The sequence below is a fragment of the Oryzias melastigma genome, linkage group LG12 (genome assembly GCF_002922805.2).
Source record: "Oryzias melastigma strain HK-1 linkage group LG12, ASM292280v2, whole genome shotgun sequence".
Classification (NCBI taxonomy): Eukaryota; Metazoa; Chordata; class Actinopteri; order Beloniformes; family Adrianichthyidae; genus Oryzias; species Oryzias melastigma.
This window is the reverse complement of record NC_050523.1, coordinates 1,507,377-1,520,583: the sequence shown is the minus strand read 5'-3', so window position 1 is coordinate 1,520,583 and position 13,207 is coordinate 1,507,377. Positions and strand designations below refer to the sequence as shown.

General features: G+C 41.4%; 1 protein-coding gene across 4 annotated transcripts; it reads left to right on the top strand.

The window, feature by feature from the left end:
- Window positions 1-106: 106 nt before the first annotated feature.
- polm (polymerase (DNA directed), mu) lies at window positions 107-13,064 on the top strand. 4 transcript variants are annotated; one of them, XR_004948792.1, is made up of 12 exons: window positions 108-520; window positions 2,322-2,493; window positions 2,672-2,770; window positions 2,851-3,021; window positions 3,092-3,163; window positions 3,230-3,350; window positions 3,565-3,697; window positions 4,290-4,392; window positions 4,476-4,703; window positions 5,210-5,293; window positions 6,121-6,261; window positions 12,940-13,064. XR_004948792.1 is itself a non-coding variant. In XM_024299506.2 (11 exons), exons 1-11 carry the CDS (start codon window positions 330-332, stop codon window positions 6,032-6,034), a joined length of 1,395 nt encoding a protein of 464 aa, XP_024155274.1. In that variant the 5' UTR covers window positions 107-329; the 3' UTR covers window positions 6,035-7,065. The 4 variants fall into 4 exon arrangements, 2 of the variants coding, with proteins under 2 accessions (XP_024155274.1, XP_024155273.1); XR_002922245.2 differs by lacking the exon at window positions 12,940-13,064 and adding an exon at window positions 12,729-12,857; XM_024299506.2 differs by lacking the exon at window positions 12,940-13,064 and having other exon boundaries at window positions 107-520; window positions 6,014-7,065.
- The last annotated feature ends 143 nt before the right edge of the window (window positions 13,065-13,207 follow it).

Genomic DNA, 13,207 nt, shown 5'->3' with positions numbered 1-13,207 from the left:
CAAAGGAAATAAACATAAAGCAGAAACGGATAACAGAAGTAGATTTATCCCCCCCCCAAAAAAAGCAGTAGTTTTGTCCCTAGAGGGCCTCCATCCTAGCCGCTCTCTGCTTCCAGTCGGAACTATTTTGGTGGCGACCCAGTTCGGTGCCGGCGGCGCGGCACAGCTGCATCCGGTCGCGCGCCTCTGCAGAAGTTTGCTAACATGTTAAACCCGCAAACGGGTTCAGAGAGACGCGGCTGCCGCGCGGGAAACCAGGAGTTTGTAGTTTATGTATGAGTGTTTAAAAAACCAACTTTATTTAAACCGAACTTCAGTGTTAGTCTGCGATGGTTCCGTTAAAGCGGAGGAAGCTCTCCGACACCGGGATGTGTGGGTCGAACAGCAGCGCAGGAACCGAACCGACCAGGTTCCCGCAGGTGGTTCTGTTCCTGCTGGAGAGGAAGATGGGAGCCAGCCGGAGAGCCTTCCTGTCGCAGCTCGCGCGCAGGAAGGGATTCCAGGTGGAGCAGATGTTCAGGTGACGCCGGCCGGTTCGGTTCTGTTCGGTGTGGAGACGCGGAGCACTTGACCGGAGAAACCATAGACTGTATATAAGAATAACCACGTCGTAAACTCACCGGGACATTTAACTTAAAGGGATGTACGGAATCCAGTTTGGGACAAAATTCATCTGTGATGACAGTAACATGATGAGGGAAAAATACTTTGTTCTGTTTATTATTGACCTTTAATCCTAAAATTATCCATTTTCGATTGATTTGGTTTATTTCCAGCATTAATAACAAACAAAACAAGAAACTAAATCTCCCAGAAGTATCAAACTAATTACAGACATGATAAATGTATTAATTAAAGAAGAAAACAAACAAAACACTCTTAAGTAACATTTGATTCATTAAAAATAGTGATGATAAACTTTTACATTATCTTTTACATTTATATTAAACTGCATTTCTTGATAATTACTGAAATAAAACCAAATTTACCCCCCAAAAATAATATTTTACTCATTTATTTTGGGTGGAAGACATGAAAAATGACATAAAAATTGTGGTTTTTATAAAACTGAACATGAATATAAACGAAGAAGCTACAACCTTTTGTAAGTTACAGCGCATACGAAGAAAATGAAAGAACAAAAAAATCCAACGTTTATGTCAAAGAGACTAAAATGGTCAATAAATCTTGGAGTGGAATTCACATCAGAGACGATAAACTGACCTGTTCTAACATGAAAGACCCGATCCAATCAAAGCTAAGATTTAGACACGATTGTGTGGAATTTTTCTGATAGTGGAAGATGTATGCAAAGAAAATTAAGGTTAAAATTGCATTTCTGAATATTTCTATATTCAAATCATCGTGAATATTGAACAGATGGACAATAATCAATTGGAAAAACATTGTATTTGTGATGTAGGTGATGGGATGTGGGGCGGTTGTAGAAAACTATCCTAAAACTATCTCCTAGAAATCAACAGCTAGTTTATTTTGTCTGAAAATGTCTTAATCATAAAGTAAAAAACACTTTGGAAATGGATCAGAAGATGATCAGACTTTAAAAGGTAGATTTTAAGATGACCGTAGGCAGCGACCTTTAGGAGGTCAGATGTTCTTGGCCCCTCCCACTTCAGCCTCAGATAACCATTCTTACTGTAATAATGGGATTCAATGTGTTTGAAAGGAACATCTGAAAATCAGAAATGATGCGAAAGACAAACATTTAGTTAATTAGAGTTCACTTCAGGCAGCGGGACACATTAATGGATGCTGTATAGATGCTAATAAAACCCGAAGTTATCAGAATTTGACATTTTTATCTGATAAATATATATATATTAATTCATAATCTTTACTGGCTGTTCCAGACATTACAAGCTTCTTGTTAGACTTGAAAAGTTTAATAAAAACATAAAAAAGTCTCCAAAACAATCAAGAAGACATAGGGATAGGCTCCAGCAACCCTATGACCCAGACGGGGGGGCTGATAGAGAATGGATGTGAACAGGCAGTATATAGTTAGGATTTTTTTTTTAGTTTTGGTGAAGAACTTTGTTAAACCCAGTTTTTTAGGATTGTTGATGCACCGGTTTGAGTATTTTGGACTTCAGCGTCTCTGCAGAAAACTCGTCTCAGTGATCACATCAGTGAAGAGCAGCTCAGCCGACTGACGAAGAGATCGAGTCATTTTTGTGTCATTTAATACCTAATAAATCCCATTTGAATGAAGGTGTTTTTCATATTTCCGCCGAGCTCCGGAAAAGCCTCGGTCCGTTTGTTCTGCAGTCCGGTGGAACCTGCTCTGTTTCTGTCCTCAGTGGAAACGTCACTCATGTGGTTTGTGAGAACGTCTCCGGGGACGACGGCCGGCTGTGGCTGGGCTCGCAGGGCGGCGGCCGACCGTCGCCTCACCTGCTGGACGTCAGCTGGTTCACGGAGAGCATGCGGGCGGGCCGGCCGGTGGAGGTTCTGGACCGGCACCAGCTGCAGGTTTGATCCTCGGGATTTTCTGAGGTTTCTTTCAGAAAGAAACAAAGCACTGACTGCCACTGGCGCGTTCTGTTTGCATCATTTTCGTCTGCCCTGATGGGTCGGGGGGTCTGAACTGATTGACTCTGTGACGGTCGGATGACCGAGCTGAACCCAAACGTCTCACCTCGTCCTCCAGGAGCGTCCGTCCGGAGAACCGGAGCTGGAGGAGTTCTCTGTGGCGAGTTACGCCTGTCAGAGGAGAACGTCGCTGGAGAATCACAACTCCTCCCTCACGGTACCCCCCGGCCCCCCAGCACCTAAACCAGATCCATCCTCTGCCTGAGAGCCTCACTGTGACATCACTTCCTGTCCAAGGACGCCTTGTCGCTGCTGGCTGAGAACGCGGAGCTCAATGACGAGGAGGGGCGGGGCGTGGCGTTCCGCCGGGCCGCCGCCTTACTGAAGGCCCTCCCCTCGGCGGTGCTGGGCGTGTCGCAGCTCCGCGGGCTGCCCTGCCTGGGGGAGCACTCCCTCAGGGTCATCAAGGTCAGCGGAGGCTCTGCCGCAGCTCTCGTCACGCCGGACGCCGTCCAACGTTTCCTCTCGGATCTTACAGGAGATCCTGGAGACGGGAACGTCCAGCGAGGTGGAGTCCACCAGAGCGTCCGAGCGCTTCAAAGCCCTGAAGGTACGAGCGGCCCGGGACGCTCCGCCGGGTTCAGACGCTCCGCCGTTCATCACTGCTGCTCCACAGGCGCTGACGGGGATCTTTGGAGTTGGAGCCAAAACGGCCGATCGGTGGATCAGGGAGGGAATCCACGACCTGCAGCAGCTACGAGCGTCCGGACAAGTCCTGAACCGGGCCCAGAGAGCGGGTCAGTGCAGAGAGCTGCAGGGAAATATGACAAAAAATGTGTAAACACCGATACCGGTATAGTCTCCATGTTGGTACCGGTACCACGTCCGTATGGAGTTTCAGTTCCCCACAGGTCTCAGGTGACTCTGCACGTGTGCAGAGAGGTTCGACTCCGTCTGGTCAAACGTCACATTCAGGCGCAGAATCTTCACATTTCTAACATCTCCTTTCAGGGCTGCAGCACTACGCCGACATCAACCAGCCGGTCACGCGGGCCGAGGCGGACGCCATCCAGGCGGTCGTGGAGAAGGCCGTCTCCTCCGTGTTACGAGGAGCTCAGATCGTCCTGGCCGGAGGATTCCGGAGGTGAGGGAGAGGAAAGGTTGGAAACAGGTGGAACTGGAACCATCAGAACCCAAACGGACCTCGACGTTGGTCTTTGGAACGTCAGCAGATCCAAAAGGACAAACGTTTGAATTCTCCATTAAAGTGTAACAGTAATTACCTCTGGACTCATTAGAAAACACACGGAACCTTAAAACTGGGAAATGATAAAAAAAACGGAACATCAGGCAGATACTGGATTGTTCCACGGAATCATCTGAGGAACGACGTTCTGGACTTCAGACTACAGAGTCACAGATGATTTTCTGCTCCACCCACCTCAGGTTTGGAGGAGTCCCACCCGAGTCCCACCCGAGTCTCACCCGAGTCTCACCCGAATCCCACCCGAGTCCCACCCGAGTCCCACCAGAGTCCCACCAGAGTCCCACCAGAGTCCCACCAGAGTCCCACCAGAGTCCCGCCCGAGTCCCGCCCGAGTCCCGCCCGAGTCCCACCCGAGTCCCACCCGAGTCTCACCCGAGTCCCACCCGAGTCCCACCTGATTCTGAGTCTCATCTTTGCTTCTCTGGATCAACAACATGTTTGGTCTTCATCTGAGCTGCTGCCGTTTCAGGGGGAAGCTGAGCGGCCACGACGTGGACTTCCTGATAACTCACCCGGAGGAGGGCAGGGAGGTGGGACTGATGCCTAAAGTGGTCTCCTGGTTGGAAGCACAGGTAAGTCTTCCTCCTCTTCATCGCTGCAGAGCAGCAGAAGCTGAAGCTACCGACTTCCAGAACTCCCTGTTTCTTCTCTCTAGGGCTTCCTCTTGTACCAGAAAACTACCAGAAACTCCTACCTGGAGTCCATCGACGGTCCTGGTCGCCCCCCCTCCAACATGGACCGCTTTGAGAGATGCTTCTCCATTTTCAAGCTGCCTGTGGCGGCGGAGAGCAGCCAGAGAGCGTGGAGAGCCGTGAGGTTGGACCTGGTGGTTTCCCCCATCAGCCAGTTCGCCTTCGCTCTGCTGGGCTGGACCGGATCCAAGGTGAGCTTGAGGCCCGAAGACCTTCTGATGCGTCTCTTTTGAAGGACGTTTGAAGGTCCGTCTCTGGAAAGTCTCACAGGATCATTTGAAATAAACACATTTTTAAAAAGTCTGATTTCTTAAACTGTGATTCCTGTGGAGCTCAGAAGAAATACTCAAACATTTGAACATGAGACGACTCGATCATCTTATTACATAAAACGTTTTTTTATTCCACGACTGATTTGGTTCCAGACTCTGAAGCAGTTCTAGGCTGTGAATTTCTACGTTATCAGAGATTCTTAAAGGAAAGAATCATTTTCTTGTGTCTATTGAAAACAACAAATTCATTTTCAGTTTTTGTCCAATGAAGTTCTAGGATTGTAGTGATGTAATTAGTTGCCAGGAAGATTCTAAATTATTATTAAACTCTGGCAGGAATACATGTGTTTTTTTGGTTTTGTTTTTTTCTTTAAATACAAAAGCCGCAGCTTTTCCTCCGTTTCTGATCTAAATATTCTTTGCAGTTGTTTGAGAGGGAACTCCGGCGGTGGGCGGGGCATGAGAGAGGCATGTCCCTGAGCAGCCACGCCCTCTATGACAACAAGCAGGTAAATAAGATGTGGAAACAGCGTTTTTACAGCTCAGTGAATGGAGGGCTCTGATTGGTTGTTTGGTATCAGCCACTGAATCTCCGCCTCTTTCACTTTGAAGCTCAAATGTTTAACCCTTTAACGTCAGAGCTGTCACCAACAAAACACACTTAATTATGGTAACTCTTCAATCATTTTCACACTTAACATCATTACAACGAATTCCAATTTACGTTGATTTTAAAAACTCTTAAATACTGTAAGTCGTTTCATTTTAGAGCAAAGCTGCTCCTTTTGCCGTCATCATTAAAGCGCTCGAAGTTAATCGTAGTCACAGAACCAAGAACTGTTTGAATGACGCCAACATTTCAATAGCTGACCTGAAGGATGATGTTCATGTGAACATCAAATTCCGACTTTCATTAAAATGAACTTTTTCTTCTTTAACTTAAAAAAATAAAGTTAAAAAAAAAGAAATGAATCCTTTTGTTATTATTTTGTTGGTTTTTTCAGTCTGTTTACAAAGATGTTTGTATCTGTTTTTAAATGTTGTTTCCATGACAACCACATGCATTGATGGAGCTGGAGAGGATTTCACCTTAACATTTAAAACTAAATCTGGGGTTCATTTTCTACAGATGGGATTAAATCTGTCATTTTAGTCTGTTTTCAGTCAAGAATTCTGCCTGAATTTAGGATTTAACATGACACATTTGTGGGTTGTTGATAAACCTGCAGACGGAGTTCCTCCGTCGCTGAAGAGCTCCGCCTCCTGTTAGGAAGAGCTCCGCCTCCTGTTAGGAAGAGCCGATCTTTGCTCCGTAGCAGCTGCGCTCCTCTTGCAGGGCGTGTACCTGAGAGCGGCGTCCGAGGAGGAGATCTTCACCCACCTGGGGCTGGAGTTCATCCCGCCCTCAGAGAGGAACGCCTGAAGACCCCCCGCCGGAACCACGGATCCTCCCAGGACTGTAATCTGCCCCTGTCAGGTACCGATCTGATCCAGGAAAGGAAGTGCGGATGTGCGACCTTCAGGATGGTCGGCCTTCGGGACTGTCGGCCGCTCCTTTTGCAGGAGAATGAAGCTGCATTTTTATCGGGTTTGAGGTGCAGCTGAAGCTCCGCCCACGTCTGATTGAAGCCTAAAACGTTGTCAGTCTGCAGCGGCGGTGACAAAAAACGTTTGCTCTTTTACGGTTTCTTTTTTTTAATTTTTTTTATTTAGTTTATTCAGACACTTTCATTTATACATATACATTTGCAATATGTTATCTGTATTTGCACAATTTTCATGGGTATTTATGTCTTCTATCCGTGTTTGAAAGGTGGCAGGCAGAATCATGGCTTATTGAAGCCCCGCCCCTTAATTCATTATAATAGACGTTTACATTGCTGACAACTTTTAACAATAATCATAAGTTAAGCTTTATCACAATTTTCTTAATAAACAACAGTTACAATATACATAGTAAATAAACATAATATCTATACAACACATTTAGATATATTTTTTCTTTCATTTAACACAGTATTTTAAGTATTTTATCTACTTTTGGATACATTCAATAAATGTTATTATAGATAAACCAGGATTTTTTTTAATTTGTCCATGTGATACATTTATAACTTTTTTTAAACAAGTATATATTACTGCATTGTTTTTGTTCCACAGTTTGACTCCACATACTGACACACAGAATGATCCCCTTTTTGTGCGTTTTAAAGGTTGTTTAAATGTTCCTGTCCCACGTAAATTATGGGAATCGTCTCTCAATATAAATAGTTTTTGAATGTTTTCTGGTTATACATTATTATATGCTTTATATGATATTTGGGCTGTTTGATCATTTATAAGATCACACAATTTTAACAACTTGGACCATATGAAGAGTTGATTAGTGTGTTCTACTTTATGAATAATCCTAACTGCTCGTTTCTGTAACATGTACGATGGATGTACTGAGGTTTGGTAACTATTTCCCCAAACCTTATTACAGTATGTGAGGTAAGGAAGAATTAATGAGCAGTACAATGTATGAAGAGTGTTTTGGTCAAGATCATATTTACATTTATTTATTATTGGGAGATTTTTTGAAACTTTCATTTTTAAGTGTCTTATGTGCGATTTAAAGATAATTTGGACTCAATTATTAATCCTAAAAATGTGTTTTCCTGAACTTCTTCTATGGGTGCTCCATTTATATTTATTGGTTGATTGGGATTTTCTTTATAATTCCCGAATATTATAAAGTTTAATGATAATTTGTTGCTATGAATCCATTTTTTATAGTTTGCAGTTCCTCATTAATGTTACTAATTAACTTATCATAACTATCATTATAAAATATATGAGTGTCATCTGCATACAACACAATCTGTAATAGTTTGGATACGTTAAATATATCGTTTATGTATAGGCCAAGTAATTTAGGTCCTAATACGGAGCCCTGAGGGACCCCACATGTAAGATTTTTATTTATCTCTGGTAACATATTGAGTTCTTCCAGTTAAATAGCTTCTTACCCATTTTCCTGTCACTCCTCTAATCCCATAACGTTCTATTTTAATTTGATGGTTTATTGTATCGAACCTGAGAATAAAAATACATCAAATCACATTTTAGTTTTTGAAGCGAATCTGATCCACCAATCAACTTCCTTCCTTTGACAATAACTCGGATTATTGTGGTTTTTAGGATTTATTTAATGTAATTATTTTATTGTAAAAGAGAAATTTTAGTTTCTGTTTTCAGTTTGTTGATTTATTGTATTTTTAAGACAAATAAAATGACCTGGAACTAAAGAAGAAAAACTTTTAAAATCTTAAAAGTTTGAATGTTTTACGACACTGAAAAAATAACTAATGAGATTTACTTAAGAAATCCTCGTAACAGTTAAGTTTTACTGCATTTATGAATATAAAAACTACCAACAACAATATAGTAAAATTTACTTATGTCCACAAGTAAGATTATGATAAAATCTTAAATAAATAAAAAAAACTTACATTTTTCTAATAAATGTACATAATATTCATGAATCCTCCAAAAGTTAAAACAATCTGAAAAGTAGATCTCACTAATAAACAACACACAGTTTTGATTACTCATAAAAATACGTAAACTTTAAGTAATCTTTGAATTAATGTGTAGATATTATGAGGAATAATTAAGATTATTGAAGCAAAAAATATATTTTATATTTTAAATCTTCACTTATTCTATTAAAAGTATAGCTTTACTTTTCTGCGTCTTTGATCTCACACATGATCAGGTTTGTGTTTTCATGTGTCAAAATAAAAGCTGATTCTCTGCAGACTCTTATTTTGTGCTTTAGACGCCTGAAAATGTTTCTGCTCTGAAATCCTCCCAAAAGTCAGTCAGAAATTCCCGTTTCTCCATGAGGAGTGTCAGCGCCCCCCCCATCAAAGGAGCCTTTGATGATTGATAGGGATCAATGAACAGGGAAGAGGCCTTAACTGAGCGTTACAGACGGGGCGGGCCCCCGCTGGAGCCTGCCGGCCGGCCGGAGATCAATGATTATGAGGCGTCATCAGCGCCTTGATCTGCATGAGGAATCCATCGGCATCAAAGGGCCACATCCTGAGTCGTTCTTCACCTCTGGAGATCCTCCTCCAGAACTTCAGCCCCTCACCGCTCGGTTTATCCTCAAACAGCTGCAGAAATCCCTCATGTTTGGTTAAATGTTAACATTCTCTGTTCAATCATTTAAAAAGACGGGAATTAAAAATGTTAAATATAATCAAAACGTTTTTCATTCCTTATTAAAAACAACATTTTTGATCGCTAAAGTTAAATTATTTCACTGATGGTTTTCCCTGAAACTTCAAATCTCTTCATTTGATTGTTTACTTTTTTAACTTTAACTTTATTAGTGGAAAAAAAATTAAATTCTGCTCAAACATTTTTCCTCCTTTAAGGGTTGAGTAACGTTTAAACAACCAAATAAAACTTCAAACTTGAATCGATGCAGCAGAAACTACTTAGGAGGTCGTTTATTCAAAAAATCTAATTAAAAACTAGAGAAATCTAATATCTGAAAAAATATTGAGTGAATTTTATTTAAAAAAATTAGTATTAGAAAGGTTTTTAAAAAGTTATATTTGTTTCTCTAAATATGATACATGTTTTTTTCTGTAAACCTTTGATATTTTTCAGTAAATAAAAATGTACAAAATGTTTTGCATTTTTTCAGCAGCAGCGTTTTAGTGAGCAAAACGTCCAAATAATTAGTAGATTTCTTTGGAATAAACGGCGTACTCGGAGTGTGTTAATATGGGATCAATCCGCCTCAGAAAGTAGTCCCTCAGTCTGTAAACAAAGCAGCTTTTTAGATGGACTTTGGGATCTTCTAAATCCTGAAGAACTTTAATCAGATTCATGTGGAACTTCTGGAGAAATCTATTCAGATTAACATCGATCTTCCAAAGAAGAACTTTGTATGTAATTCAGTCAGATTAACATGGATTTTCTATGGACTTTAATCAAATTAATGTGAATCATCTAAAGAATTTAATCAGATTAACGTGAAGAATTTTAATCAGAATTACTTGGATCTTTTAAAGAACTTTATTCAGATTAACAACAACTTCTTAATAACTTTTTTTCAGATTAACGTGGATCTTCTGAGGAACTTTAATCAGATTAAATTGGATCATTTACAGAGTTTTTAGTCATATTAACAAAGATTTTCTTAAAACTTTATTCAGATTAGTGTGATCTCCTGAGCCGGTCTCCAGGTCTTTAGGTCTCCAGGTCTCCAGGTGTTCAGGTCTTTAGGTCTCCAGGTTTTTAGGTCTCCAGGTGTTCAGGTCTTTAGGTCTCCAGGTGTTCAGGTCTCCAGGTCTCCAGGTGTTCAGGTCTTTAGGTCTTTAGGTCTTTAGGTCTCCAGGTCTTTAGGTCTCCAGGTGTTCAGGTCTTTAGGTCTCCAGGTCTCCAGGTGTTCAGGTCTTTAGGTCTTCAGGTCTTTAGGTCTCCAGGTCTTTAGGTCTCCAGGTCTCCAGGTGTTCAGGTCTTTAGGTCTTCAGGTCTTTAGGTCTCCAGGTCTTTAGGTCTCCAGGTGTTCAGGTCTTTAGGTCTCCAGGTCTCCAGGTCTCCCCGTTGGGTGGTGTGACCCTGTGGTCTCCTGGGGGGACGGGGGTTGGAGGTGTGTTTGTCTCCATAACAGAGCAGCAAACAGCCTCATTAGAGATGAAAGAAGCTGAATGGAGCCAATCAGACGGGAGGGAGCGGGGGGGCGAGGAGGAGCGAGGAGACGTCACCGCCAAGCAGGAGCGTCAGCACTTAGATACACACATTTACACAAATACTTATGGACACACACCTGGTATAAATGTATATTTATTTCAGTTCTTTGGGTTTTGTTCTCACTTTGGTGCCAATTACAGTAATGAGTCGATGTGAGAGACATTAGAGGAACGCCGCGTTCATTATAGTGTCGCAATGATCAGAAACATGACGGATCATTTTATTTTATTGTTATTAATGACCTGATGTTATCTTGAGCTCATTTCTAACTTGTATAATTTAGACAAAATATATTTTTATAGAGAGTAAAATATTGAAAGTTATTTAAGGTTTAAGTTGATTTATTCTGGAATAATATTCCTGCATTTTTATTATTCAGAATTATGTTAAAAAGTTACAGTTTTAAAGTTTTAGAGTGTTCAATAAATGTTGATCCTGCTCGGCCCGCGACCTAAAGTGTGTTTAGGGTTTTGGCTCCTTGTGTGATCCAGTTTGACTCTCCTTCATCTGCAGCTGTCTATGTGAATGTGTTAATGAAGACAGAAAAATGTCGTTACATAAACTCGTTTTCCCATCATCCATCTGTGTGTGGATTAAAACACTCATTACTGCTGACAGTAGATTTAACTGCAGATGAATGAAACTAATCTGGATTATAAATCAAACTCACTTTTTTAAATATAAAATTGAAATAAAAACGTCAAATTCAGACTTAAAACTAGAATCTGTTTGGAATTCAAAGGTTCGACTCGTTTCTGTTTCAAACTAAAACTGTAAAATTCTTTTTTCAATGAGTCAAAACCACATAGCGGTTCTGGAACCGTTCGGACCCGGTTCTGAGTGGAGAATCATCTGTTTTCATTAGGATCTGCTTTCATCTCTTTCATTAACCGGTTCGGTTCGGATCTCATGTCTTGAAAAGAATGTCCGTGTGCGCTCTTCGCGCGTGCGAGCGAGCGCGCGCTCTACAGCCGTCATTATCTTATCAAAGCAGAGCCGTGATTGAGCCGATCATCCCGCGCGGTTTGATCCGCGCGGCATTTGCACACAAAACGGCGCCTGTGCCCCCCCCCCCGGCTCACGCGGGCGGCCGTCTTCATCATCATCATCCTCGTATCTGTTGTCCTCGCGCTGCTTTACTGATATCCGTTTTTTACGCAGTTTTATTGATAAATTCTAAATAAAATGATCCGGAAGTGTAATATATTTTCAAAGTAAAAGTTCATGTTTTGAGCGTCTTTTCTGACGATAAAGCCTGCTGTTTGAACCGCGGTTACAGGGGCGTAGTTGATCTTTTTGGGGCCCTTGGCAATCCCCCCCCCCCCCCTCCTCCTCCCATTTGTGAAAAAAACGTATTTTCTTTATTTGACCTCATTAACAGCTTAACTGAGATTTAATTTAATATTTTTATTTAAATTTAAGAGCAGCTGATATTATTTATTTATTTGTTTTTTTTATTTAGAATAAGACGTTTTCCTGCTTTTATTTAACCTGTTTTATTCTAAGTTGCAGTATTTTAATAATCTGCTTTCATTTGATGCATTTCCTTCAACTTAGAAATAATTTACAGTTATTTTCTGTACATCTTTTTAAATGTATTGCATTTAAGATTTATTTTTCATCATTTTTATCATGTTTTCATTTCAATTCTATCTAAAAAGTAAAAATCTCTTTTTACGTCCAATATTAAATCATAGGAAGCTGATGTTTAATTTCTTTACCTCGTCTTGAGTTCTTTGGATTTTATTTACATATATTTTCACACAGCATTTATTTCCTTTAATTTTAATTTAGTACAGATTTGTTTTTATTACTACATTTGACATATTTCTCATGAAGTAAAATGATTATTGTGACAGATGTTTTAGTCTTATTTAACTCCTGGAGTTAAAAGGTCTTTGATCTCAGTGGTTAGAGGAAGATCTTCACCTTTACCTGTCGTGACGTTTGTCTCAGACCTTCAGGATGAAGATGTTTTCTACTCTTCCTCACTCATTAATCATATTTAAATTCATCTTCATCAGATTTAAGCAGGATTTTCCACAGATGGAGAAATCCATGCTGGTTTCATTTTAGGATTTTTTAGTTTTCCTTCAAACTGAAGCAGATGAAGGAGCGTTTGAAGGTTTTCAGGAGGTCAAAGTTTTCCGTTTATCTGGTCTTCCTGATCATCTGAAACCTTCATTTCAGATGGACGTGAGAAGATCACATCCCTGTAATCTGGATGATCCGGGATTAGCCGTCGTTTGCATATGAAGCCGCTCATTCTGCTGATCCTTCTGGAGGCCCTTCAGGTTCTGGAGGCTCTGCAGGTTCTGGAGGCTCTGCAGGTTCTGGAGGCCCTTCAGGTTCTGGAGGCTCGGCTCCTCCGGGACCTGCATGTTCATCTTCGGCTGTGCAGGAAGGCCCGACCGCTGAGCATCATGGGAAGCGGGAGTGCAGATGCTGTGGATGTGGATTTGGAGAGGCGTGGACATTCCTGCAGACCTGTTTATGGTGGAGGAGCTGCAGACGGGTCGGGTCTATTATCTGTTCTGGGGCAGGAAGGATGGGGGGGGCAGACTCTCTGGAGCCTCGTCCTAACGGCCTCATTGAGACTGAATGGGACGTCTTAATTACTCCAGTTGTGAAAACTGAAGGAGGGAGGAAGGATTTGAGCTTTGATCTTC